General features: G+C 38.9%; 1 protein-coding gene across 2 annotated transcripts; it reads left to right on the plus strand.

Moving 5' to 3' along the window:
* PPP1CC (protein phosphatase 1 catalytic subunit gamma) lies at nt 1–26,937 on the plus strand. 2 transcript variants are annotated; one of them, XM_072600472.1, is made up of 8 exons: nt 1–138; nt 14,746–14,877; nt 16,275–16,505; nt 19,799–19,903; nt 24,365–24,588; nt 24,746–24,880; nt 25,546–25,606; nt 26,545–26,843. In XM_072600472.1, the coding sequence occupies exons 1-8, from the start codon at nt 84–86 to the stop codon at nt 26,613–26,615; spliced, it is 1,014 nt and encodes a 337-aa protein (XP_072456573.1). In that variant the 5' UTR covers nt 1–83; the 3' UTR covers nt 26,616–26,843. The 2 variants fall into 2 exon arrangements, with proteins under 2 accessions (XP_072456573.1, XP_072456572.1); XM_072600471.1 differs by having other exon boundaries at nt 25,546–26,937.
* Nucleotides 26,938–27,273: the final 336 nt, after the last annotated feature.

Below are 27,273 nucleotides of genomic sequence, written 5' to 3' on the forward strand. Positions count from 1 at the left end.
GGCCGGGCCGGGCCGGGGGGTGGGGGGAGGGCCGGTGAGGAGGCGCCGCCGCCGCCGCCGGGGCCGGGGTGCAGGAGGAGGCGATGGCGGATATCGACAAGCTTAACATCGACAGTATCATCCAACGGCTGCTGGAAGGTGAGCTGCGGACGGGGCTCCGGGGCTGGGGGCTCCGGGGCTGGGGGGTCCTGGGGCTGGGGGCTCCGGGGCTGGGGGGCCAGGGTGGCCGTGCACGGCGGGGTTAGGGGGTGCTAGGCTCCCGCGCCCGCCGCTGCCCCGGGGGGCTCTGGGCTACCCCCGGCCGCCTGGCCTTGCAGGCTGAGATGGAGGGGGGGCACCAACAGCGAGAGCTCCCCGAACACCCTGAGCCCTCCCTGGGGAGTGACGGGGGGGCCCCCTCGTTCATGACCCCCGCCGGCGATCGAGGGGACGCACGGACACGTCCTGGATGCTCTGCCCCAATCCTTGCTTTCGCTCCCCCCGACACCCCCCCCCCCCAACCCCCGGCCCCTTGGCTTTGAATTAGAAACCGAGCTGTGAAGTAACTCCTGCCCCCCGCCCCCCGCTTCTCCTTGGCGGGTCTCTGCAGACTTTTCTGTGAGCTTGGCTAGGCTCGTCCAAAGCCGCAGGACGGCGTGTTCCGTCCCCTTCTGCTGGGGCGAGCGCCGGGTTTCTCGTAGTGGCCTCCACAAAAGCCGTTTTATGGGGTGGTTGGTTCACTAGGTTTCTAGGTTTGCGGGCTTTTGTCCAGCCCACCCTCTTTCCCTCCCTCCCCCCGCAGACCTTAGCCCTGGAGAGTATTCTTTCTAAAGTTTATAGTCGAGAGACCTGGACTTTAATGACTTCACCTTCTCTCCCCACTCCCTGCTTTAAAAAAAATACAATTCCGTTGAGTAAGTAGGCACTTATTTCACTTCTGGCATAAAACCTGAACCAAGGAGGGAAAAAGGTTCTGTTTGTTTAAGAAAAAAAATAGGTGATTCCTCCCCCCCTCCCCTTCTTGTAATAATTGAGGGCTAAAATGCACTAGTTTTGACTTGACTAAAGGATTGGAGATCGATGTAAGGAAAAGATGCGAAGCATTTCAGTAAAGCAGCCGGAGATTCAGGGCATATGAAACAAGGCTAACATTTTATCCAGACTTTCGAAGAGCTCTTGGCACTAAGTAGTCCAGCTTTGCTAAGTTTCCTGTGAAGTGCTTATCGGCCGTCCTCTTAAGAGGTTCTTTGTAATGTGAATGTTACTGGTGCTGAGGGGAGAAAGTAAAGAAGCGCATGAACCGTGTGGCATTAAAATTCCCATCTCTTTGGGGGCAAATGACCTACGGGTAATGACCCAAATGAAATTTTGTTTTCCTTCGAATAGCTTCTTTTTAAACAACAACCAAAAACCCACCTAACTGAATGTGTATGTATCCCCTTCAGTGTTGCTGACATGTTGCTACTGTTAGATGTGAGCTCTTTGTCTTGATGTTTGTTAAAGATATTTTACCAGATGAGATGATTCCGTTTTTATGAGTGTTCAGTGTAGTTCTTTGCTTACATGAAATTGCAGTTTTCCCTTGACCAGAAACCGATGAAAGCTAGATTGCATTCTCTGATGAGCAAAGAATCTGTTTAAATATCTGAAGTTGAAATTGGATAAATGGAAGAAATTGAATTCTTTCTTTTTCCTCTTGTTCATTTGTTAGGCTGGTGGGTTGCTCTTCAAAGATAAACTCTCCAGTATTTACTTTGTCACTTAAAAGGTCTTCATGTGATACTTTTATGAGTTACAGGCCTAAAACCTAGAGTCAAAGTTAACCTGTAAATGATTAAATTATGATTATTCTGTCTTTAATATGTTTTATTTATTAATGCAGTTTTTTATACCAGCATACTTGCATATTGCCTTTGGAAGCCTCATTTTACATTTCCTTACCTGTCATTTAGAAAATCTGTCATTGCAAAGCTCGTCTTGTCTCATGTAGCATGAGTTGATCATTTAACTAAATGTAATAAACTAGTATTTCCTTAATGCTTAGGTGCTGGGGAAGGCCAGCACATGAATATTTAAATAACCTGTAGCATATGCTTGGAATCAGCACTTGGGCAGTGGCTCACCATCCAAGTAGGAAGACTTAATAATGAAGTTTAGTAAGATTTTTTTGTGTGGTGGGGTTTTTAACACACACACACACCCTCCTTTTTTTAACCGTTGAGATATGTCGGGAAATAGGAAGAAAATGCTTTTTCAGCCAGTACTAGATTTCCCTCCTTGAGGCAGATCTTTTACATATTCAAAATGGACAGGCCTTTAAATTGATTTAGAAAGTTGCATGCTTGTAAGGATGATGGTGTGTGGCTCTGCAAAACCACTCCACAGTAGAGAAGCCAACTCAAAATGGATGACTTCCTTAGGTTGGCTTCAGGGTCAGTTCTTCGCAGAAGAGTTTTAATTTTAATTTATGTGAATTTTGTCAGTTTGGTTTTAGGGGTACTAAGCTTTTTCATACTATTTTTTTTCCGTCTCAGGAATGGTATTTTACATGGAACAGAAGTTGATGTGTACAGATAGTATTTTGTAAACAATCAACAATGAAGTAACTTTTGACATTAGTAGCATTCCATTTTTTAAGCTATTGTAAGATGAAGAAAAATAAACTTGCTAATAATTTCAGTAAAGGCTTGGGGATACTTGCATGTTTAAGAGGTGCACTCAGCTCATTATACTAAGTAGCAATTGTGCTTTATAAAGCATAAGATGTGCACATTAAACTCAGAACCTTTGCTCATGGTTTCTAATGGTAGTTGCCACATTTTCCTGGAAACTTAGAATGGACTGTTTATTTCTCTTTTATCAGTGGAGGCAAAATTTCTTTTTCCTTTAGAGTAGTTCTTGCCCAAAGTCATGTAAACAAGTCTGTGGTCAGGGCTGCACTCAGATTAGAATTCCATGACTTGTTTTGACATCATAGATGCAGCCTTTCTCTAAAAAGGGTATCTATAATAACCTCCTTCTGTTTAATCCTTTGAAAGCTTCCTCCTGAATAAGTACATTGGTTATATTAATAACATTAACGTACATTGGAGCAGTCATTTCTGAGGTGGAAATTCTAAAATGAAATTTCAGTTTTTAGAGCATCAAGTACCATTTAGCACTCAAGTATTAATAAAATAGGAATACTTATTCCTGGTGAACCTTTTATTGTTTGGCATTCCAAGAAAAAAATGTTTAAGATGTATTTAGTGAGTTAAATTCAGCTTATTAAGCACCTACAGAATAGGTGGCACAGTGAATTGAGTGCTGGGCCTGGAGTCAGAAGGACCTGAGTTCAAATCTAGCCTCAGAGACTCACTACTTGGGTGACCCTGGGCAAGTCCCTTAACCTGGTTTGCCTCAGTTTCCTCATCTGTAAAATGAGCTAGAGAAGGAAATGGCAAACCACTCCAGTATCTTTGCCAAGAAACCTCCAAAAAGGGTCATTAAGAGTTGGACATAACTAATTGACCAAAAAAACCCAACACTCTGTAAGGAATTGTGACCAGGAAACTAGGGTGAAAATTCATAAGGTTCCTGCCCTACAGCTAGCTTGTCAGGGAATGTAATGCATATTATAAATGTTTGTCCTGGACAGAGAATGTTAAATGCAAAGAAGTGTCCCAAAGTGCTATCTATGGCTGTGAGTGAATGAGGAGTCTTATTTTTGAAGGTTAATAGAAATATCCTAGTGGTTGTTTGATCAGTAGACCCAGCATCGAGAATCAGGTCTAGAAGATACAACTGGATGGTACAAACTGCAGAGGAAAACATAATTGAATGTTGGTAGCAATGCAAATGTCTGAAAGAGAAAAGGCATTTGCTAATTAGTGATTCTCAATGACTGGAATAACTGGAGGTTGGGCTTTAGCCTCAAGGCCCTAAGTAGACATTTAATGTGGATGATATCTCCCCAGTAAATACAGAGGGCCAGTGGTCCTTTCTAGAGAGAAGACTCTTCATAAGGACATAATAATATTTTTTTATTTCTTTTCTTGGATGCAGAATATGGTTTATGTTAAGTGCAGTAACAATTCATGCAGGTGTTCCTTCCATCTCTCAAAATAACTCCTTTCTGCAGCTTTGTGTAACTGACGTCCTCCTCTGATTATGCCCTTGCTAAGACATTGGAAATTCTACACCAGAATCAGATAATCTGCTGTTTTGAGGCAGGGTTAGAGAAGAGTTTAATTGTTGGTCTGTGGTTAAAGAGAATTTCTCTCCCCCTTGAACTCTCGCATTGTCTATATAAAGCAGGAGGCAGTGATGAAACTGAGATCATGTGTGTGATTTTGCTGCTCTTGAGAGGACGCATTATGTACAAAAGTAATAACATAGATATTCCTTTCCTGTAAAATTGTGAACAGTGGAGGTCAGAGAGAGAGAGAATCTAGTTTCCTGTCAACAACAGTGAAGGTCTGGGAAAATGTTTATATATTTTTTTTAATGGCATGTGCTTATAACAAAGTTTTCAGTTCACAGTATTATGTGATTAGTTTGACCTGGGGAAGAATCATTGCAGTAATATTTAAATGTCATTGGTAATTATGACTGTTGACATCTTGAAGACAATTGAAAAGTGCAGCATGGCTGATTTGAAGGTTGGGGGGAAGTTAACAAACTTAAAATAGGTTTTTAAAAGGTTAAATTTCTCTAATAGTTCTGGCATTCTAAAAAGATGACCAAATTTAGTGCTTCAGTTTATTCCTTCTGAATTTAAATGAGCTTACAGTAAGGTAGCCTCCAGATTAGTACACAGAGATAGTTCTAATGGTGGGTATCCAAGTTGCTTACTGCCCTTCTCCCCAGGGTTTATGTGACTTTTCATTCCAGAATCAAGGATCACAACTAGTTAGTGGTGGTACCCTTTGCCCTCTCCTCTGTTCTTGAGACTTCTCTCATCTCAAGGTTTCAGAGAATTGAAAAGCAGTTAGTTGCTTTTTACCCTCAAAGAAAAAAGTTAGAGGGCCCAAATGGAAAGTTTACTGTAAAGGGCTATTTTGTCTGTGTGTTTGCTAAGGAAACCTAAACTGAATACTTTATATTTCATTATTAAAGTGTGTTGCTCACAACAACCCTGTAAGGTAGGTATTGGAGATGATCCCCATTTTGCAGATTAAGAAGCTGGCTTTCAGAGCAGTTAAGTAACTCGCCCAAATTCTATTTATTAAGTTCCAGAGCTGGAATTGAGAAAAGGAGAGTCAGACACTGATTCTTAGAATCACATATTTTGAGGTCGTTTAGTCCAACCCTGTGGTCTTATAAATAAAGAAACTGAGATCCATCCAGATGGGTCACCAGAATAGAATTTGAACTGAGGGCCACTTATTGCAAGTTCATTTTTCTTTCCACAGCACCATGTTTCTGCTTCTCATTCCTCGTGAATTTTACTTTGGTTTTAGTATTTCAGATTTTATTTCTAAGTCTGTTAAAATATTATAGTTGTGACTGCTGCCATTGACTTTTTAACTTGCTATTGAATTTAATATAATTGGGTGCATTTAAAGATTATTACTGTGTGATTATTTTAAATTAATAAGATGTATGCCCTACAAAACTTTGTAACTAGATATTTCCTTGTGGCCATGTGTCCTAAACATTTCATCCGTAATCTTTCTACCTTGCTTTTTATTTTTGTATTTGCAGAGTAATTGAAGTTTTTCTACAGCAGTTAAAAGTTTTTCCTTATTGTTGACTTTTGTGCTTACTATAATAACTCCAAGTACTTTTCATTCTCTTTTTGTTGGTAATATAGCCACCTCCAAAATTCATCCTGTAAAATCCTTCCTCACATGAGTAGCTTATTTGTTTCTTCATTGTGTCCTTGACAAAATTTCAGGTATTTAAATGTTGTCATCTGCACAGTTAAATAAACTATCCAATAATATGTTATTTCCTCAAATGTACAATTAGGAAGAATTAGGAGAGGGAAATATTTGAGTATCTCCTTCAAAGTTCATGTAGCACTTATTGAGACTGCTCATTTAGTACTTATTTAATAATCTCTTGGATTTATTTAATGTCTTTTTTGTGTATCTCACCTTACTGTCTGAAGATCTGGGACAGGAGCTTTAGACTGCTTTGTTGTGCTCATAACACTTCCAGAAAAAACACGTTTTCTCCATCATAGACGTTCACTGTTTGTTGGTTGATTGAATACATATTAAGAATTATTGTACAGGACTTGGTGGTGAGGTGACCAGGTATTTTTAATTACCCAGGTAGTCCCACGCCAGCATCTACAAATGAGGGCTGTCACCGTGGAGGGCCTGGGCTTGCTGCTGTGATGTCACAGTGTTTCTGGGCCCTTTGTAGTCCCTCAAAGAAATGAATGTCTTTATACTAGCACCTACAGTGGTGCTTTCAGCTTTACTGCTCATCTGGTGAAAAAGACTGGGTGCTCAAGGCAAGATCAGCAAACAAAATAAGGTGTGTCTAATCAGTGACAAGACTGATGTCTTGTAAAATCATTCTGAAATCATACCTTCTCTTCTTCCCCCACCAGAGGTTTCAGAAATGTTTTCAATGAGCTAACATTAATATAATGTCTACTGTGTGCCTGGTGCTTTACCATTATTATCTCATTTGATCGTCATAAGAACCCTGGAAGGTATGTGCCCTTATTATTCCCATTTTACAGATAGGGAACTGAGGCAAACAGATTAAATGACTTGCCAGGATCACACAGCTAGTAAGTGTCTGAGGCTTGAAATCTGGTGTTCCTGACTCCAGGCCCAGAGCCCTATCCACTGCTACTCAGTTGCCTACAGACAGACTATAACCTCCCAAACTAACGTTCATTTTGGACCTATGACAATAACTTTTGGACAGTCCCTGCTATCTCTAGAGTCTCTTATTCTATGATGTCCATGTAACATGCATATGACTTTTTGAATTAACTTCTCTTTTATATATGATGCTACATGGAATTAGCAGTGGTTCCATATGGTTTATTTGCCAGAGTGCCATGTTATGAATTCTCTGATTAGGTTACCCTTCAGGAACTGGTACAAGTCTTTAGGTGGCCTAAGGCTTAGTGATTTGCCAGGTGTATTCTGTAAGCCAGAAGATTCTGCTTGACAACTTTTTATTGCAGACCTCTAAAGTCCTTACAAACTAGTAGAAGCCGAATGCTTTCAAGTCAATATAACTGAGTGCTTTTTTTATCAGCAAGTCAAGTTTTTATTGTTGAAACAGAAGTTTTTCATTTTCCTCTTTTATGTTCAAAATATTTCTCATTTTATTACTGTGAAATATCTAGATAAATGGAGCATAGGAGTACATTTAGCTTCATCCTTGGGATTCAACTGACAGTGAAATAATTTGACTTTGCTGTTAGATAGAATTACTATTTAGAGGCTATAACAGAGTGGTAAATTTTGAGTGTTTTCATCTCTGGACTCCAGTATTTTGGGGTTATTTTGTTTGCCACCACCCCTTGTCTAGTCAAATGATATTTTGTGAGATTGTTTTCCCCAGATTCAATTCTATGTGACTGATTTTTAAGTAGGACCTAACTTTTCTTTGTCATTTTTTGTAGCTAATGGAAATAATGGAATTTCCTTCTGTGTATTCTGTCATTTAGTTTGATCATACTTTTTAATGCCAGTTTTAGTTTCATTATTTAGCTTTCTGTATTAGATAAAGGCAGTATTCGTTTATGCAAAGAGTCTTGTAGAGTTCTATTAGAAATCCCCCCAAAAAAGTTATAAAGTTTTAGGGTGACTTTAGTAGAGTGATGGACGCATGTTTGTTTTTGCTTATTTCTAGCCTAATAAATTAGAAATAAATGTATCTGCATAAATAAAATTTAAAAGCAAATATTTTAAGATATTAAACCTACACTTTTACCATTCAGTTAATGTAGTATGTTACATATTTGCTTGGTGCTTGTCACATGAAGTTTGCTTCAGTTCAGAAATTCAATATGTAACAGAATTTCTTAAATTATTGCATTTTATGGCAGTAAAACAGAAAGCTTGTAGCCTAAAAGTAGCTATATGTAGTTTTCCCCCTTGTAAAGATTTTAAAGAAGTTCCGGGGGGGCCGAGGTTGACTTGCCAAGACCTGATTGGAAAATTTTGTTATCTGTCTTCTCAGGCTGTAGTTTGGAGGAGACAGACAATATTTGCATTTAGAAGAGATTTTCTACTAATCTCTACTCTCTTTGCTATTCCTGTGAACTCCTAAATACCACTCCCACCATTTATAAACTTCCTAAAGGTGGATACAGTTTATACTTTGTATCCCCACAGGACTAAATACATTGACTTGAACAGAGGCAAATACTGTCAAATAGTATAAAAGTATTGTGCACATTGGCTACCTTCTTAGAGTTCTAGAAGCCGAAAACCACAAAATAAATAATATAGTTTCTCTCTAGATACAAAAATGGACTCAATGGGAAAGTGTGAGTTCAGTGACGACCACATAAACTCAGTATAGTGAGTTCGCTCTTCATTTTATACCTGGACTATTGCAGTAGCTTTGCTGATTGGTCTCACTGTCTCAGTATCCCTAATCTAATTCTGGCTCCGGAAGAGAAAAGCGGATGACCTTGCACAATCCTCCTTCACTCAAATCAAAGTCAACTGAAAGTCATGTCATCATTTCTCTGATGCCATGGTCCAAAATCAAGGACGAACACACAACAACAAATCTATCTTTTGCTTGAGTGTCAAATTAATCTTCACCGTGTCAGCCTCCCTATTCAATACACTCCACTGGCTACCTAGCACTTTCAGAATTGAAAATAAAATCCTCTTTGGGACATTCAAAGCTCTTCACAACCTGCCCCGCCCGCCACCCTTCCAGCCTTCTTACACCCTTACTGCCCCCATGTACTCTGTAATTCAGCGCTGTCCCTCAAAAAGACACTCCATCCGTCACTAGACATTTTCATCTCCTGTCACTAAACATTTTCACTGACTCTCCACTCTATCTGGAATCCTCTCCCTCCTCATTTCAACCTTTTGTCTTCAAGTTCCTGCTGAAAATCCCACCTACAGGAAGACTTTCCTGATCTTTCTTACTGCTAGACCCTTGCTTTTATTTATTGTCTCCAATTTACCTAGTCTGTCGTTTATTTGCACATAGTTGTTTGCATCTTCTCTCTCCCATTTGACTGTAATAAGCTCCCCAAAAAGAAGGACTCTCTTGCCTTTCTTTGTGTCCTGAGCACTTGTAGAACAGTACCTGGCACATAGTAGGTACTTAATAAATATTTATTGATTGAGTGACTGTCAAGCATGTGAAATACCAGCAGCAGTTCCTAGCATAGTACAAACCTGCAAATCGTAGAAAATGTCTTATGGAGTTAAGACTCCTTAACAGGAATCCTTAAAAATATAAGACACAGTTGTTTCTGAAGAGAGACTAGCAATGGATTTGAACCTAAGCCTGAAAGGCATCGGGAACTTAGCCTCTAGCAGAAGGAAAGAAAAGGCTGCTGGTGACTTTTGGCTGCCAAAGAGTAAGGCCAACAGAGAGGCTCCCAGCTCCAAGACTGGTTCCCTGGGTGGGGTACCTGTGTACTCCTCCAGACTCTCTGGATGCATCAGGAACTCTTCTGCCTTCCATGCTTTAGCCATTCTGAAAGTTATTGTCACTTTGAAATTGAGGGAGTTTTCTTTCCACTAATAAGCTAGACAGAAGCTACTTCAATTCACATGACTCTTTAGGGACCCTGGCTTTGAATTTAGGGGGTTCTGCCCTCTTTGAAATAAGAACCCACACCTTAAATCCCCATATCTCTGGTTGCCTGGAACCAAGTGAGAAAGGACTGGCATTCCACATTGTCTCCATTCCAGACAGCATGAGGGAAAGAAACATTGCCGAGAGTGACTGGGGAGGCAGCCTTATTGCATGCCTTCCCCTGAACTTTAGCTGGGACATTTTGCAAGCCGCGTTAGTGGTCAGGTGTTCTGAATCCAATCCCAAACCCAAGAGTGAATGAATCTTGCTGCTTTTTTCCTAGTCCTCCCTCTGTTTTCTGAGTCTTAGACCAAACTTTTTTTTTTCTTGTTGGTCATCGTATATTTTCAGGTAAAGTGGTTTTAGCACTGTTGTGGTCAACAAAAGTCTGACTTGAAGAAAGATTCTGAACTATTTCCCATTGGATTTTTTTACTTAAACATAAATTGTTCAAGGAAAAGTCTGAAACCAGCTGCCTGCCAATCAGTAGTATAATTGGGCTGTGAATAGTAGCCAGTACACTTCCATCCTAGACAAGATAGGGAAACTCAGTCCTTCTTCACCCAAGATGCCACTAACTACTTGGCTAATGTTTTTTAAAGGTTTTTGCTTACAAGTAGTTTACTTGTAGTATGTCTTGTCCAATTTTACTGTATTAGTCTATAACACTTCTCAGTTTGAAAACTTTTACTCCTAGTTAGTTGAGGGAACTGAGTAGCTTCCTGAGGCCATATAAGTGTTATAAAGCATTATTTTTTGAACCTTAGTGTGTTCTAGAAAATTTTGAGTGCATTGCAAGTTCATCTCATACTTGCTCATTTGGTGTATTTAGAGGATAGCTAAGGGCAGCCAGCTAGCTGGCACAGTAATAGAGCATTGGGCTTAGAATCACAAAGACTCATCTTCCCAAGTCCAAATCTGGCCCCAAACACCCACAGCCTGGACAAGTAACATACAAGTTATCCCTGTTTGCTTCTGTTTCCTCATCTATAAAATGGGCTAGAGAGGGAAATAGCAAACTACTAAAGTATCTGCCAAGAAAATGCCAAATGGAGTCACAAAGAGTCAGACATGGCTAAAACTCCACAGCAGCAGCATAGAGAGTAGCTATAGAGTTATCAGTATAGCTAAGTCCCTTTTAATTTTCTAATGTGGGGGGATATATCCATTTTATTGGGGGAACAAAGAGGGTAAGAAGTCAAGAAATAATATCTAGGAATGGGATTATATTTTGCTTTTAAAAGAGTGAAGTTTCTATGGGTACAAATAAGTCATCACAGAAATATCCCCCAAATCAGTCTTAAAAGCAACTGTTATAGAGAATAAAGTTTTTATTTGTGTCAGAAATAGCATATAAATCAACAATGTCACCAACTCCCTGTATGCTGCAGAAAGGTACCTCTTTTCTGTTGAGAAAACTGCCTGAGCCGCTTAGGTTTGTAGCTTTCCTGCCAGATGACAACATCTTCACTGTTAGATGGGTTGGTTTTTTTTTCTGATTAGAAAAGCAAGAATCTTTCCAATGTGAGTGCTTCTGAAGAAAAGAATGCACCATTGCTTTTTTGGAAAGACTGTTTCATCTTAATCATATCACATGCCTAGTTGAGTTTCATAATTTAGTTGACACTAAGTTCCATAAACTTAATATTCTTAAAGATTTTTATAAATATTCCCTCTTCCATCTCCCCCCAATTCTTTCTCATTTCATAGAATTGGACGATTTTAAATTTGGAGGGGGACTTAGCTAAAATGCTCATAGATCTAGAGCTGGAAGGGAACTTTGGGGCCACCTAGTTTACCTCCTTCATTTTATAGATGGGGAAATGGAGACATCCAGAGAAATGAAATAAAATTACTTCCCCAGGGTTCCCACAATATTAAGTGACAGAACTGAGAGTTGAACTCAGGTCCTATTACTTCAAATTAAGGATCCTTTCTGATGCCCTTTGAGAACTGTTTTATAGAATGAGGAGACTCCTGACCCAGAGAAGTCAAATAATTTTTTTCAGGCTCACATAGCAGAGCTCTGACCACAGTGAGCCACCAGGTCTCCTGACTCCTCTGTCAATTGTTCATAAATACCATTCTCTTTACTGAGTGTGCTCTTCAGCTGTTGTCATCTTCCCTCTTTTTACTGTTACCTTTGTTCTTTATCGTTGGAGGGTGGGGAGGATATCACTGATTAGAGCCTCCCAGTTCTGATCAGAATATATTAGAAGAGAATACTGGGCTACCAGCATAAATGCTAACCTTAAGTGTTTATGGAGCTACCCTGTCCTTTACTTCAGATGCCTGGGATTCATTTTGCTGGACAGGTAGGGAGCAAGACCCCCCCTTACCAATATGAAGTAACACTTCTTTTTCCTAAGGATGGTAACCCGTTTTGCTTGGGTCTTGAATGGTATTCTCTTCACTAATCCTTTCTAATTTATTTGGGTTCTTTCAATTTAAACTGTTGCTCATTCAATGTCACTTGCAGACTTAAAGAGCATGTTTTACATTTGTTTAGGTCATTGGTAATTATGTTAAATAATTGTGACTTCTAAATTATAATGAAATCATTGAAGGTGTTTGATTGAAAGCAAAACTAATGATTCTAGTTACTGAGTGCAGAAATAGTTTTTGTAGCTTTTAAAATCTAATCACCGTAGGACTATACAGTTTTGAAAAAATAGGGGGAAATGTAGATAGAAAATGTGTTCAGTCATCTAGGCCAGGCTTTGAATCCCTCAAATGGAGCTTTAGGTCTCTGACAAAGTTTCTCTTTTAAAGAAAATAGTATCTTAAATTATGTAACATTTCAGTTCAGTAAGTATTAAATGCCTACAATGTACGTGCAAAACACTAGTTTGTGTGTTTTTTTAACCGCCTAACATCTGTACAATCTCAAATAACTAAAGTGAATTCCTTATTGGAAGTAGACTATAAAAAGAGGATAATTGTAGGTGGGCTTATAAAGTGGCATTTTCAAATTTAATTATTGGTATGTTTGCTAGAAATGGACAAAGAGGAGAGGCAAACCAGAGGAATCTTGGGAAATGGAAAGAAAATAAATTTGGAAAGAGTACAAAATGATTCAGTAGAGGTAGCAAAAGGAAGGGAGATCTCTAAAATTTCAGATATTCACTCAAGAAATATTGTTAGGGGTTGGGGCTGCAGATGAGTGAATGAATGTAAAAATATTTGAACAAGGCCAATATGAGAGATTGTTTTGCTTGACTATGCATATTTGTTACAAGAGTGTTTGTTTAAATTTTAATTTGAACAATTCTATAGTATGTGGCCAAGTAGGTCATTTCAGTGTCCTACTTCTTTAATAATATTCATTCCTTTGGCCTTTCATTGTGAAAATGACTAGCCTTGAGATTTTATTTCAACTCTTTGCCTAAACCTTCATAGATCCCCTGAGGAATGACCAGTGATAGAATGCATCTTGATATAACTGTTTCCTGTGGTTACCCGTTTCCACTGGAACTGGAATAGGTCCAGAGCAGGTCAACTCAGTGATCAAAAGGATGGAAGGCCTGCCATAGGAGGACATTTAAAAAAAAAAAACTAGGACTTTTCTACACTAGTGATGGAAGAAAAGCTTGAGGTCTATAAAGTCATGAGGGATGGAGAGGGATTTGTTCTGTAAATTGAGAGTTCCAGAAAGAAGTGCTTGTTTAAGTTTAGAGGACAAAAAGGTTTTGTACTGTTAGTAATAAAGAATTTATCCCAAGAATGATTATTGGATAAAACCTTATGATAAATTGAAGTAAAATTGTGAAGATTCGATCTGTAATTCATTGGTCTGAATATGGACCACACCACATTTTAAAATGATATCTCTTCAGAAAGGAAAAAAATCACTAAGCATTTATTACTAACAGTAGCTAATAAGAGTAACTAACATTTATATAGCATTTACTGTGTTCCAGGCACTGTGCTAAGTGCTTTACAGTTATCATCCCAATTTATCTTCACAGCAACCCTGAGAGGTAGATACTGTTATCCCTATTTTGCAGATGAGAAAACTGAGGCAGGCAGAGAAGGCATGACCTGCTCAGGATTATACAGCTAATAAGTGTCTGAGACTAGATTTGAACTCAGATCTTCCTGACTCAAGGCACAGCAAGCAGTCTGTCCACTGCTCCACCTTGCTGCTCCTGTAGTGCCTACTATGTGCCAGACACTTGCTAGATGCTGGAGATAGAAGTACAAAGAATGAAGAGATCCCTGCTTGATAAGAGCTGTATTTGGATTCTGTATGAAAAATGTGGAAAATATAGTTTTTCTTGCCTTTATATGCATTGAAAAAGGAAAAGGCTGGTGGAGTGCTGGTGTAAGACCATTTCTGTTTGGCTCCAGAGGGTGACAGAACCAGTAGTGGGACTGCAAATGCTGCAAAAACGAAGTCTTAGACTTGATAGGAATGGGCTCCGCCCCAGCTTTGGGGGTGTTGAGGCAGAGGCTGCCAGACAGCTGGTGGCACTCCTACCACGGGGATTCTTTCAGTTAAGTGTTGGGCTAGGGAGTCACTAAAGGCCTTTCCAGTTCCAAAAACACACACACACACACACACACACACACACACTGTGATTTTGTTACACTTTATGGGATCTAAACATCGTGGTCCTAAATTTCAACAAATTAGTTTAAAGGATCCTTCAAACTGAGTATGGATTTATGTGATATCTGTCTTCTTTCCATGTAAATGTCAACTGTTAGATTAGAAATGAGTATTAAAGTTGCAAGTTCTTTTAAATACTGGACTAGGATGTTTCTAATAAAAATAAGGAAACTGCAATGTTTTTCTTAAAATTTTCTCTGTAAAACACTGAAAATATCTGAGGAAGCTATTATGTAAATATTCTATGTTTTCCTTGATTTCCATACATATTGAAATATTGCTTGCCTTCTCAGTAGGTGGAGGAGGGGTGAGAGGATGGGAGAAAATTTGCAACTCAAAATTTTAAAAAGAATGCTAAAAATAAATAATAAATAGATGTTTTGAAAAGGCATTTCACCTGATCATATTTTGTCTTTTCTCAGTGAGAGGGTCGAAGCCTGGTAAAAATGTCCAACTACAAGAGAATGAAATCAGAGGACTGTGCTTGAAATCACGGGAAATTTTTCTCAGTCAGCCTATCCTATTAGAACTTGAAGCACCACTTAAAATATGTGGTAAGTTCTGGTAAATTAACTAGTTTATTTTGTTTTTGTTTTTGTCATTCAATTGTGGATGTGTTAATAAGGCAGTTATTTGGTGTCTTATTCTCCCTCCCTCACTTCTTTCTTTAAGGCAGGAGGGGGGACAGGTTCTAGTTTCATAGGCTTAGAAAATTGCCAGTCAGCAGTCTTGATGTCCAGTCCATGTGGGCACCTGCTCTGAGCTTAGAGTCTTAGGGAGCTGTCTGGGACAGAGAGAAGGCCATACCTGTCTAGGGTTACACAGCCAAGGTTTGACTGTAGGTGTTCCCTGAGACTTGGGCCAACTCCCTGTCATTATATCATGCTACTTCCCTTTCATTCGTTAGGCATAAGGGTTTGAGGAACAGTTCAATTCTTGAAGCCTTACTCCTGTGACAGCTGACTTAGTTTACGTGTCCCTTCTATCTCTATATTATGTTCCTCTGTTATTTTGATATTTGAGAATCCCCTGGTTGTGGTGAAAATGCTGTTCTGCCTCTGACAGAGAGGGAATTGGGATGTGGAGCCAGTCACTTAACCTCTCCACACCCTCCCAGCCAACCTGTGTTGCTTAGAGATTTTCTCACTGGAACTTCCTATGAAATCTCCATATAGGTCTTCTCTTCCCCTCCTTGGGGAGAAGTGCTGTCAATATTCTCCTTAGTTATTTTGATGATCAAGGAGAAGAGTATTGGAGGAGGGGAAAAGAGATGGGGAAAAGGGTGAAGAGATGTAATGGTTTGGAGTTCGGGGTGTTTGTTTTTTTTTAATCTCTCTATTTTAGTCTTTTCACATGCAAAACAAGGTTAAAATATTACTTATATTGCCCATGTCACTGGGTAAAGAATTTAGAGCTGGAAATGAGGCCTTAAAGATCATTTCCTACTCCTGATTCTCATGTTTTTATAAATGAAGAAACTGAGTTACAAATCTAAGTTATTATTTTATAGTAATTCCTTCATGCAAATTAGATATTTAAGCCTAAGGACTAGAAGTAAAGACTTCCCTCAGTAGCACTTTAAAATCTGTTTTCTATTAGTGCTCAGCAGACCTGGAAGAAAAGCTATTATTTAACAAGAAGATTCAGGAGTGTCTTCTTAATGAGACATTTAGTCTCTTGTTCAGGTGTGATTCTCCTCCCTTGGTGAAAAGATTTAAGTAATACGTATACTAAGTTGCATTGAATTGAATAAAATAAGTACTAGGGTATATAGTATATAACATGGGGTCACTGAGTTTGCTACAGAATTACAGAATTTTAGGTCAGACTTTAAAATTAGAGGATATTTAATGCCAGATTCCATGGAGGGTGTGTTTCCATAAGTTTAACTAGCAAAAACGAAGTGACTTCAGAGTATTAAAGTGCTATATGATACAATGCTTGCTTTTAGGTGACATTCATGGACAATATTATGATTTGCTTCGGCTTTTTGAGTATGGTGGTTTCCCACCAGAAAGCAACTACCTGTTTCTCGGAGACTACGTGGACAGAGGGAAGCAGTCCTTAGAAACTATCTGCCTTCTCCTGGCCTACAAAATCAAATACCCAGAGAATTTTTTTCTTCTTAGAGGGAACCATGAATGTGCCAGCATCAATAGAATTTACGGATTTTATGATGAATGTAAGTAACTTGCCTTTGTGAGAAGTTGTATAAGCCTTTTAAAAGTTCACCACCTGGTGAGTAACACTGTCTTTGATAGCTTGGAGGCTTCTCTCAGAAGGCTAGAATTTGGGGATACCCTGTATACTATTGTATACCCTCCACCATAATTCTGAGACCTTTTTTTAATGAGTTCTTAAAACCACTTATTAATGTGTATCATTTTCTTAGTATATATGTGCCAATGAAAAGTTGAATTTGCTGTGAGAGGCAAAAAATTTATATTGCAAGGAATTCCATGCAGTATCCAGAATGGTTTGTTGTAATGAATTTTTGTTAAAATGCACATATTGATTGAAATCAATGAAATTGCTGAGTATATATTTTGAAATTATATATAATTTGATGTACATCATTACATGATTACATAATATAATTATGAAATTGTGTCTTTAAAGTGTTTAGCACAGTGCCTGGTATATTGTAGGTACTTAATAAATACTTTTCCCTTCCTTCCCTCTGTCCCTCATACCCTAGAGATGAAGAACTTTGAATGAAAGTAGCAGCAGGAGGCTCATTCTTCCTCTTTTCCTTTTGGTTTTTTCTCCATCTAAAATCTGGTTTGAAGGGGTGTTAGGAAGAGTTACGGAGCAACCAAAGAATGACAGCAAGCTAGAAGTGCTGTTTTACAATCTGCATCAGAAACATCCATTTTCCAAAGCCAATTTGTTTTGTTGACAACAACGAAGCCTCAATTTTAACTGTTTACACAGTTTGCTATCGAAAATCAATGACTTTGGTTTTTCCTGTACTCTGTGATTATAGTTCTTTCATTCTCCAGCCCTTTAGGAGATATTAACCATTAAGGCTCTCAGGATTCATGACATCTATAACAAAACCAGAGACTGTATGCTTAAAATCCAAGTGTTCTATTTTCTTAAAAGTTATTTTAAAACTGTTGATTACTGGTGTTGTTCCTTGATTAGCCATTGACACTCAACCCAAACTAGTGTGTTTATTTTTGGAAATTATGATCTTAAGAATTTTCCATTTGTGTACATTGATTGTTTTTGAATCATTTTACATAAAGCATTTTTTATGGCATTTTCATCCAGAGAGTTATTTTTTATAGCATCTCTTTGTAATTGTATTCATTTACTTTTTTCTTAAATTTAAGGGAATTAGGGTGTTGATGGGGTTAAAGTCCAAGCATGAGTTCACAGAAAGAGCCCTAGCTAGTTTCTGTTTGCTCCAACCTCACCTCTGATGTCAACCCTGGCTCCTCAAGTTGCTTTTTTCGACTGATTGTACATCGTTTCTCCTTGTGGACCCCCTTTCTACTCCTGATTTCTGTGCCTGTGCATGGCCTGTGCCTAGAGTGCTCTCTCTCCCTACTCCGCATAATCCTCAATTCCTTGTATTTTAGTCATTCTATCAAATTACTCTGCACATATTTTGAATTTACCTGTGTTCATATTTTCCCTTGGTAGACTCGGCTCCTTGAAATTAGAGATAATTTAAATTTTTTTATCTATTGCCCCAATCTCTAGCACAGTCCCTTACCTCCAGTAAGTGCTTAATAAGTGCTTGTTGAATGCTTTTAAGAGACTGAGGGGATGGGGGGAAGAGTATCAGTAGAACAGTATAATCATTACTCATGAGTAGGATCATGTTTGTACAAAGCTTATATGTAATATTTCTTTTTACCAGTGATATATTTGCCTTCAGAAAATAAATATCAAGATTTTGATATTATAAAGAATCAGCATGATTCTCTTACTTGAATTCCCCTTATCATTCACGGACCTCTGATATACAGTGATACAGTTTTGAGTTTGGACACATCCTTACAATGAGATGTTTTCCATAATGAACTTGTTTCCAGAGAGATATCAGATATCATGCTTAAAGTATTTTGAGCTTTATGATCTTAACATGAAAAGTTACACCTTTATGAAGCAATCATCAAATTTGTAGTTTAATGGAGTATGAGCCTGTCATCGCATAAAGATTTAATTTTCCTCTTTCTGACTCCAGGAACTGTCTGATACATACTCTGCAGTAATTGGTGGGGTATATTTTGCACCAGAATAGAAGGCAGTTTTAGTAGTTAGTCCCAGAGTCGTAGATATTTGGTGTCAGGTCAGAACTTAGATCTTCTCTGAAACAACAACTAGAGGAAGTAGTCAGGGGTGAGAGAAATCACTGTATCTCTGTTTAAGAGACAACTTCATTCAAGGAGGGAGTGGTCCTCGGTATCAAATGCAGACTGCATACTTAGAAAAAACCATTGTGTTTGCCATGAGAAGAATGAAGGCATATGCCAGATTTGCCAGGATATTTATCACTTGGAGGAATTGGGGGTGATTATTGACCTGCAGACTCTCTTACAGTTTGCAACAATCCATTCCAAATATTTGCAAGTTGATTTAGCTTTTGAGACACATTTTCCCTAGAAAACTACTTTAAAGAGAAGTTAGTTTCTTATTCTGTCTGAATTCCAACAAAAATGTACTTAATTCATATACTTTGTACATACACACTAATGCTTGAAAAAAGTGTAATTGCTATAGACCTCCCGTCACTAAGCAAATCTTTATAAGTACAGTGATCCCCAAAAGATAAATTCCCCAGTGGCCAGCTTTTAGTGAAGAGCTTCTGGTTGGTACTTGGTTTATATATAGTTCATCACTGAACCTTTCCAGCTTATAAGGCCTAACAGAAATTATTTTTCACTGTACATGGAGCTTTAGAATATTCAGCATTAGATGCATGCCAGGAGGAGGAGGTATTGAATAAGCAGAGTTTAAGTGTCCAATCAGAAATGTAGTTCTGTACTAATGACATTCAGCCTGGCCCCTCTTCTCACATTCTCAGCTCTCCTATCCACCAGCACTGGCCTTGACGTTTTTGACAGGAGAACTGCAGTAGCCATGGCATGGACAGGCCTTTGGGTGCACAAGTGGATGGTGCCCTTGTAGCAGGGCATGTAAAAATAGGGATTTCAAGTTGAATTTGTGTTATCACATATTCATTGACTTTGACAAAAATGGCTTAATTATATTCTCATGTCAGCACCTGATTTCACCATGAAATTCGTAACGCCTTGGTCCATATAATAAGAATTACTTTTGATGTTGGTTGATCAGACACCTCCAAAGAGATGGTCTAATTCTTCCCAATGCCTTCCAAACTCCCTAGTGTTTAGTACTTGAGGGTTTATTATTATTATTAAGATATTTAGAATTTTACTTGGTTGAAAATTATGTTGAGCAAGTGAATCTACAGATTAAGTCATTTTAAAATCTTTATAGGTAAAAGAAGATACAACATTAAACTATGGAAAACCTTTACAGACTGCTTTAATTGCTTACCAATTGCAGCCATTGTGGATGAGAAGATATTCTGCTGTCATGGAGGTATGTGATAGAATTTGATTCCTAAGTAGCTGTTTGGAGGGCCAGAGTTGATTTTATATTCATGTTTATGGGTCTCATAATATCAGTCCTGGCTTCCAGAATGCAGTTCTCATTGTTGACTTTGTCACCCATCTTCCCTGATCCACCCATGTTTCTCAAGTTGGAATTACTTGTCTGAGGAAAAATTCAGGGTAAATGACCCATTTTGTGGGAGGTCATCTTTGGTTATGTGTAGTTTCTAGTCTTTTGGTTCTAGTTTTTTTCTTTTTTTCTTTTCTTTTTTAACCTCATTAAAAGAGGTCATTGAATTATTCCCTTTGCCTTATGATCACTAACCCTGTTCTTGCCCTCCTCTATTCTATCAGTTGAATTGGAATAAATTCAGATTTTCAAAACACATTACAGCAGAACCATGGGACCTCTGTTGTCTTACTCCTTCTCTCCTAATCATTTGTTGCTGAACTGAGCCTGGAGGAAATCACAAAATCATATTGAATGTGTCTAGTACAAATTTGTAATCTAATCACAGTGGCCTTCTCTGGATCAGGGAAGTCCAACCACTCCCAAATCAGTTCTCCATCCCACTCTCCATAGGGACTGTTAGTAAACCTCTCTCAAGCCTCCCACATCATCCTCACAATTTAAGCCTTTCACTGAAAACCTCCCTCTTCTACCCTTCTGATTTCACATCCTTCTGGCAACATACCCAGTTAACTCTTCTTTCACTCTTGCCTCTGAAGAGATGGCCTTTTTCCTTGTTAAAACCAGCTTCTCTATGCACCCTTGATATCATCCCCTCCTCCAACACTTTCTAATATTTAATCTCCTCTCTGTCTACTGGATTCTTCCCTGCAACCTCCAAACATCCTTAAATCCTCACTTAATCTACCAACTCCACCAACTACTATATCTCCTCTTCTCCCCTCCCCCTAGCTAAACTCCTGAAAAAGCCATGGTACCCCCATTTTCTCTCCTCTCTTCCAAACCTGCTGCAGTTTGGTTTCTAGCCTTATCCCTGAATAGAAACTTTTCTCCAAAGTTACCAGTGCTCTTTTAATGGCCAAATCTAAAAGTTTTTTCTCCATCCTTATCCTTTTTGGAAAGAGGCAACATGTTGTAGTGGTTAGAGCTGGCCTAAAAGGCAGGTGGACATGGGCTCAAGTTCACTCCCTGCCTCACCCTCTGACCCTTAAAACTCAGGGTTTAGTTGCAGATAAAGTGCTGATCTGTATTATTAGAGGGAATTTCCTTATCTGAGAGCTCTGGTTTCAGTGAAATCAGTCACAGATTCAGGTCCATCTTTAACCTCCTTCTTTGATCTCTTGTCAGCATTTGACAGACTGTTGATCTCCTCTTCTCTGGGCTTTCAGAATGCTTCTTCTGGTTTTCCTCCTACTTCTCTGACTTCTCTTCCTCAGTCTCATTTGTTGGGTCTTCATCCATGTCACACTCACTAACTGGGGATTCTCCAGGGCTCTGTCTTGGACTCTTCTCTCAATAAACTGGGTTCCATGAGCTTGAGTTTTCTGTTTGTTTTATAACTGCTTTCCAGTATAATTGATTTTCTTTATAATCCTATGTATTTTATTTTATACACTAAATGGCATTCTGAGAGCAAATCCATAGGCTTCACCAGACTGCCAAAGGTCATTCCATGACACAAGAAAGGTCAAGAACTCCTGTTGCATGCTCTTACTTGGTGAGCCAACTGCATCACCTCCTGCCCAGTGGACATCTCAAGCTGACTGTCCAGTAGATAGCTCAGATGCAGCAAGTGCGAAACAGCTTATTCTCTTCTCTCACCCACCCTCTCCTCTTTGCAACTTCTCAGTTACTGTTGAGGTCACCATCATTCCCAGCTATCCAAGTCCACAGTCTTGGTGCCAGCTCCGTTGCTAAATCTTGTTAACTGGCTGCACAGTAGAAAGGCTCTGCCTCCAGGCTCAGAGTCTGGAAGCCTTGAGTTCAAAGCCAGCCTCAGATTGTTACAAGCTGTGTGACCCTGGGTAAGTCACTTAACCCCTTTTTGCCTTGGTTTCCTTATTTGTAAAATAGAGATAATGGTAGCATCTGCGTCTCCGGGTCGTTGTGAGGATCAAATGAGGCAATGTTTGGAAGGCACTTAGCACAAGGCCTGGCACCTAGTAAGCACTATATAAATGTTAGGTGGTGGTGGTAGTAATAGTAGCAGTAGTAGGTAGTAGTCATAGTAGTATTCTTGCTTTCACAGTGTTCCATATTCCCTTTGTTTAGGTGCATATCCCCTCACCTAGACTGTTAGAGTAATTCTCTTGGTCTCCAGGCCTCAGGCCTCTGTCCTGTCCACCCTGCATTCCTCTATCACATCGATCTTCCCAAAGTCCAGCTTCCTGATTCAGTAAACTCTACTTGCTCTCTATCCTGCCTCCAGGATCGAATATCAGATTTTCTATTTGGTTGGTAAAGCCCTCTACAACTTGCCCCACCCCCCTTCTTTCCAGTCTTCTTATATTTTACTCACCTTCACACAACGAGTGCTAATAGTAAAGCTACTATTTAAAAGTGGTCCCAATACTCAGAAAGGTTGCAAACTGCTCATCTACAACCCTGAAACTGGTGTTATGTCCATTGTGTTTGTAATTTACAAAATTTCACTCTAGATGTCTCCCCTTCTTTCTAATTTAACTATTACTCGACAGTACTACCATTGTGCCTATTAGAATTATATTCCACAAACACAGAGCAGAAAATAATAACGTTGACTTAAACAATAGTAAATTTAATCCAAAAGAGCAGAAATGAGCAAGATTTTTAGCATGGAAAGAACACAAAATTTATAAAAGGAAAAAAATCAGCATTCTCTTTTCTCTACTTTTCTTTCCAGTTTTTGTTATCACGAGAAGTGTTGCTATAAATATTTTGGTGTATATGGAGATTTTTATTATCAGTTTACCTTGGGGTATACACCTAGTAATGGAATCTCTGGGTCAAAGGGTATGGACAGCTTAGTGACTCTCTTTGCACATTTCCACATTGCTTTCCAAAATGGTTGTACTGATTCACAGCTCCACCAAGAGTGCATTGTTAGTGCGCTGTCTTCCCACAACTCCTCCAACACTGACTGTTCTCTTCTTTGCCATTGTCTGGTGTGAGATGAAACCTCAAGGTTGTTTGGATTGGCATTTCTCTTATTAGTGATTTGGAGCCTTCTTTTCTGTGGTTGGTAGTTTGCAGTTCTTCTTTTGAGAACTCTTTGTTCATATCCTTTGACCATCTATCGATGAGGAGTGGTTTTTGGTTTCCATAGCTTTTTATTGGCTGTCTCTCTTGCCTAGAATGTTCTCTCTTCTCTTCTGTGCCTTCAAATGCCACTTTCTGCAAGAGGCCTTCCCCTCTCGGTCGAATTTGCATCAATTCCATCGATATTTGGCATAGAGCTGCTTATTTGCAATGTTGTCTTGTCTCTTAGAAGGCAGGCTTTCTGAGGACAGCTCCCCAGCACTGAGTGTCTGGCACAGAGTAAACATTCAGTAAATTTACTGTTGACTGACAGGCTGAAGAGACTTAACATGACACGTACATGCTTCACCTCCTTTAAAGGCCTGTGTAAGTCAGGTTAAGTATTAACCATCCAAGGGCTTGTGGGTCTAAGAGGACAATGGAAACTAGTGGTTATGTATTTTGGAACAGACATGTTCTTTACCTTCAAGAGCTATGTTTGGCTTTCAAGGGTATATATGTTCTGGATTCTGTGGGGTTTTTTATATTTTAATAAATCAGCAAGTTTTAATGAAGTAGGGTCATAGTTTGGGAGCTAGCAGGTCCATTAGATATCTCAGGAGTCTAATTTCTTCATCTTACAGATAAAGAAAGTGAGCCCCACAAAGGTTAAGTGACTTGACCAGGATCACACTTGTGTTGTGTGTTTTGTTCCAAATGGAGCTGTTGGAAGTGTGAGCGGAAACTAAAACTGAATTGGGTTTGTAGAAAGGAGGGCATTGAGGTCAGGAAGCTGAGTGTTTCTTTCTAGACAGCCTGGAGTTTTAAAAGACATGTTTCTAGTCACTTAGAATCATCTATATCTGTAGACATTTAAACATCATTGGTGGCAAAATCTGGAATTTGCATAGCCTTTTAAGAACAAAATCTCATCCAGGAAAATACTTGCCAAATACCAATTTTGTTTTAAATTTGAGAGAATGAATTTTTCTTTAAGGTAGGTTCCTCTCAATTTTAAGGGCACTCACTGCCTTCCAAATGTTAACATTCTGGTTTCTACTTGAAATCGTGTGTCTGTGTCTGTGTCTATGTGTCTCTGTGTATGTGTTTAAGATTGATTGAAAATAAAACCCTACAATTTTAAGGCCCTCACTGTCAAGCTTTTCCCAATTCCAGGTCCTCTGTGATAGACACTTGATTATATAAATGAAGTTCCTCTACCCTAATTTTTTGGGTTTTTCTTTTCCTCCTTTTGTCGTACAGGTTTATCACCAGATCTTCAGTCCATGGAGCAGATTCGACGAATTATGCGACCGACTGATGTACCTGATCAAGGTCTTCTTTGTGATCTCTTGTGGTCTGACCCTGATAAAGACGTCTTAGGCTGGGGTGAAAATGACAGAGGCGTTTCCTTCACATTTGGGGCCGAAGTGGTGGCCAAATTTCTGCATAAGCATGATTTGGATCTTATATGTAGAGCCCACCAGGTATTAGATTTTGAATTTTACATGCAAGCACATGTGCTAGCCCTTAACTGTTCATGAAAGGTTTCCTTAAGCAACCCACAAACTTAAAAGGGAATTGAGGACTGGCTTCACTGTGTTTAGAAATTGTGCCTAATAACAAAAATTTTTTTCCTCCAAGGTGGTTGAAGATGGATATGAATTTTTTGCAAAGAGGCAGTTGGTAACACTCTTTTCTGCCCCAAATTATTGTGGTGAATTTGACAATGCAGGTGCCATGATGAGTGTGGACGAAACCCTAATGTGTTCTTTTCAGGTACAGTATGTTAAAAATCTTGTTTATTTCTGCTGTTTTGGGTCAAATTTACCCTTGTCTAAATCAGTGTTATTTTTTGCTTTGTGTGTAAAAGAAATTTTTGGTAATATTGTTAAGCAACAATTAAATTAGGAAGAAGGGGAGACACCTAGAGTGAAGTTTTGTAAATTACAAATAGAATAGGTGTCTCTTTAGCAACATCAGTTTCAAATGACGTGTTGTAGATATTCCTAACCTTTTTTGAATATCGGGATCACTTTTTACTACTAGCATTTGCTGATTTGAGAAAATACAGTGGAAAACTACTATAAAAACAAGAACACGTTTCACATATATATTTTTTTAATCATAGTAGTATTTATGTTCATTTGCAAAAATACTTCTAGATTTCTTGATTATTATTTACCCCAAAAATTCACTTGTGGATCCCTGGTCCACAGACTGAGGACCACCGATGTACAATTAGACATGTCACTTTAAAGCTCAAGTCTGTATCACTGAACCATGTTCCACATGGGCCTGCATCCTGTGCCTTGCTGGGAGGCTGGGGGTTGGGGGTGCGGGACAGTTAAGTGTCAGAATTGGCTGGGCATTCAAGTGTCCATGTCATACACACAGTTGCCACTGCCTCCTATAATGCCCTCTTGCCTCCATGACCATTTCAGATTCTGAAGCCTGCCGAGAAAAAGAAGCCCAATGCCAGCAGACCTGTCACGCCACCACGGGGTATGATCACAAAGCAAGCAAAGAAATAGAGGTCAATTTGACACTGCCTAGTTGGGACTTGTGTGCTAGGATAGAGCCTTCCTTTTTTTCTTTCCTTCCTTTTAAACTGGAACGTGCACTGGTCAGCTTGCTCAAATAGATACGTGTTTGTGGTTTCTTTTTCCCATTTTTGATTTAATGAATGGCATTTGCTGGTTACAGCAGCAAATGAAAGACTTTCTCCACTCCCAAGGAAAGTTTCCTTTTTGAAAAACAATTCTCTATTCCTTTAAAAAGCAATTTCCGTTGGTGTCCCCGCTGCACACTCCATAGCAGTTGATCCTGTCTTTCGGGGTAACTGTACGATTTGACTTTTATTTTTTTGATTCAGTACAATATATGTGTAGTGTAAATGCTTGTTTTTCTTTAGGATCTAAGGAGGGCACTAGTGTTCTCTGAGACTAGACATATGTTATTGTCATAAAATACATATTGTTTATACAAACCACTGTGAATGTGTTTTTTCCTTTTTTTTTTTTACATTTTAAAAGATTTGTTTCAGAGGGATTGCTTTTTCTTTCATTGTCTTGTCATGTACAAACTAGTTTTATTGCTCTCAACGTTAGGAATATCCTTCAACCTTGCCAGCATCACTGGTATGATGTATATTTAATTAAAGCACACTTCCCCTACCATATACTTTTGACAATTAAAGCCATTATTTTAAATGTTTGTGACTTTCCTAAAGCCAAAGTTTCTGTTGAAATATGTATTGACACAACCCGTAAATACACGTTGGCATGGTTGTATGTAAATGCCTTCCTCTTGGGGATTTCAAAAGAAGTTTTGATTTTGAATAGCCCATAGTGATGCAGTGCTGTTTATGCTATTAATGATTAAAGTTAATAAAATTTTGTACAATTTCCATATTGCCTATTCATTAAGTAATCTTTTTACAGTTGCATCAGGCCTGAACCCGTCCATTCAGAAAGCTTCAAATTATAGGAACAATACTGTTCTATACGAGTGATCGGTTATGCTTTCTTTGGCCTACAGGCTTTATTCTGCGGTGAAGTTGAGGCTTGTAAGTCAAAAAACAAAGGAATTAACCTAATGTTCACCAGTTTATACAAAACTCACAGTATCTATGACTTTTTTAAACTAAGATCTGTTGAAGAAATCTGTTTGAACAGATGACAGTGTACTATACCATGTGGTGAAAACTAATTCAGACTTATTAAATGAAGAACTTGTTAAATCCTCTCAGTGTCAATTTATCAGCACAATACACACAGGAAAACTGTCGATGGCATAGCGAGTAGATTTTAATGAATAAATTGCTCTGGAAACCACCATGTCTTCATCTGGATTTGTCTCTTCACATTCAAATACACTTCTTTCAGGAAAAAAAATGTAAAATGGAAACTCTGAGACAGTTAACTTGGTTAAAGTTCCAGGTCTGAGCAAGCTGTGGTACAGCACCATTGTAGTGGTGGGATGGGCAAGGGCAGCCAAGCCCCAAATTACAAACTGATCATTGTTGTGGGGAATGTAGTTTATTAGCTTTGGATGGCATCCATGCTTTATAGCAGTAAGCTGCCCTATGATGGGATTCTGTTGTGCCATAAAATCCTTTTCAAAGTTTTAGAAGATTTACACTGGGGCTTAATTGGAAGTCTCTGAGTGGA

The sequence above is a fragment of the Notamacropus eugenii genome, chromosome 4 (assembly GCF_028372415.1).
Source record: "Notamacropus eugenii isolate mMacEug1 chromosome 4, mMacEug1.pri_v2, whole genome shotgun sequence".
Lineage (NCBI taxonomy): Eukaryota > Metazoa > Chordata > Mammalia > Diprotodontia > Macropodidae > Notamacropus > Notamacropus eugenii.

Excerpts from the sequence above, each read along its gene's own strand:
- PPP1CC (XM_072600472.1), top strand. The coding sequence starts at position 84 with ATGGCGGATATCGACAAGCTTAACATCGACAGTATCATCCAACGGCTG. Across the intron at positions 16,506-19,798 it reads TTACGGATTTTATGATGAAT|GTAAAAGAAGATACAACATT; the intron begins GTAAGTAACTTG and ends AAATCTTTATAG. Across the intron at positions 24,589-24,745 it reads TTATATGTAGAGCCCACCAG|GTGGTTGAAGATGGATATGA; the intron begins GTATTAGATTTT and ends TTTTCCTCCAAG.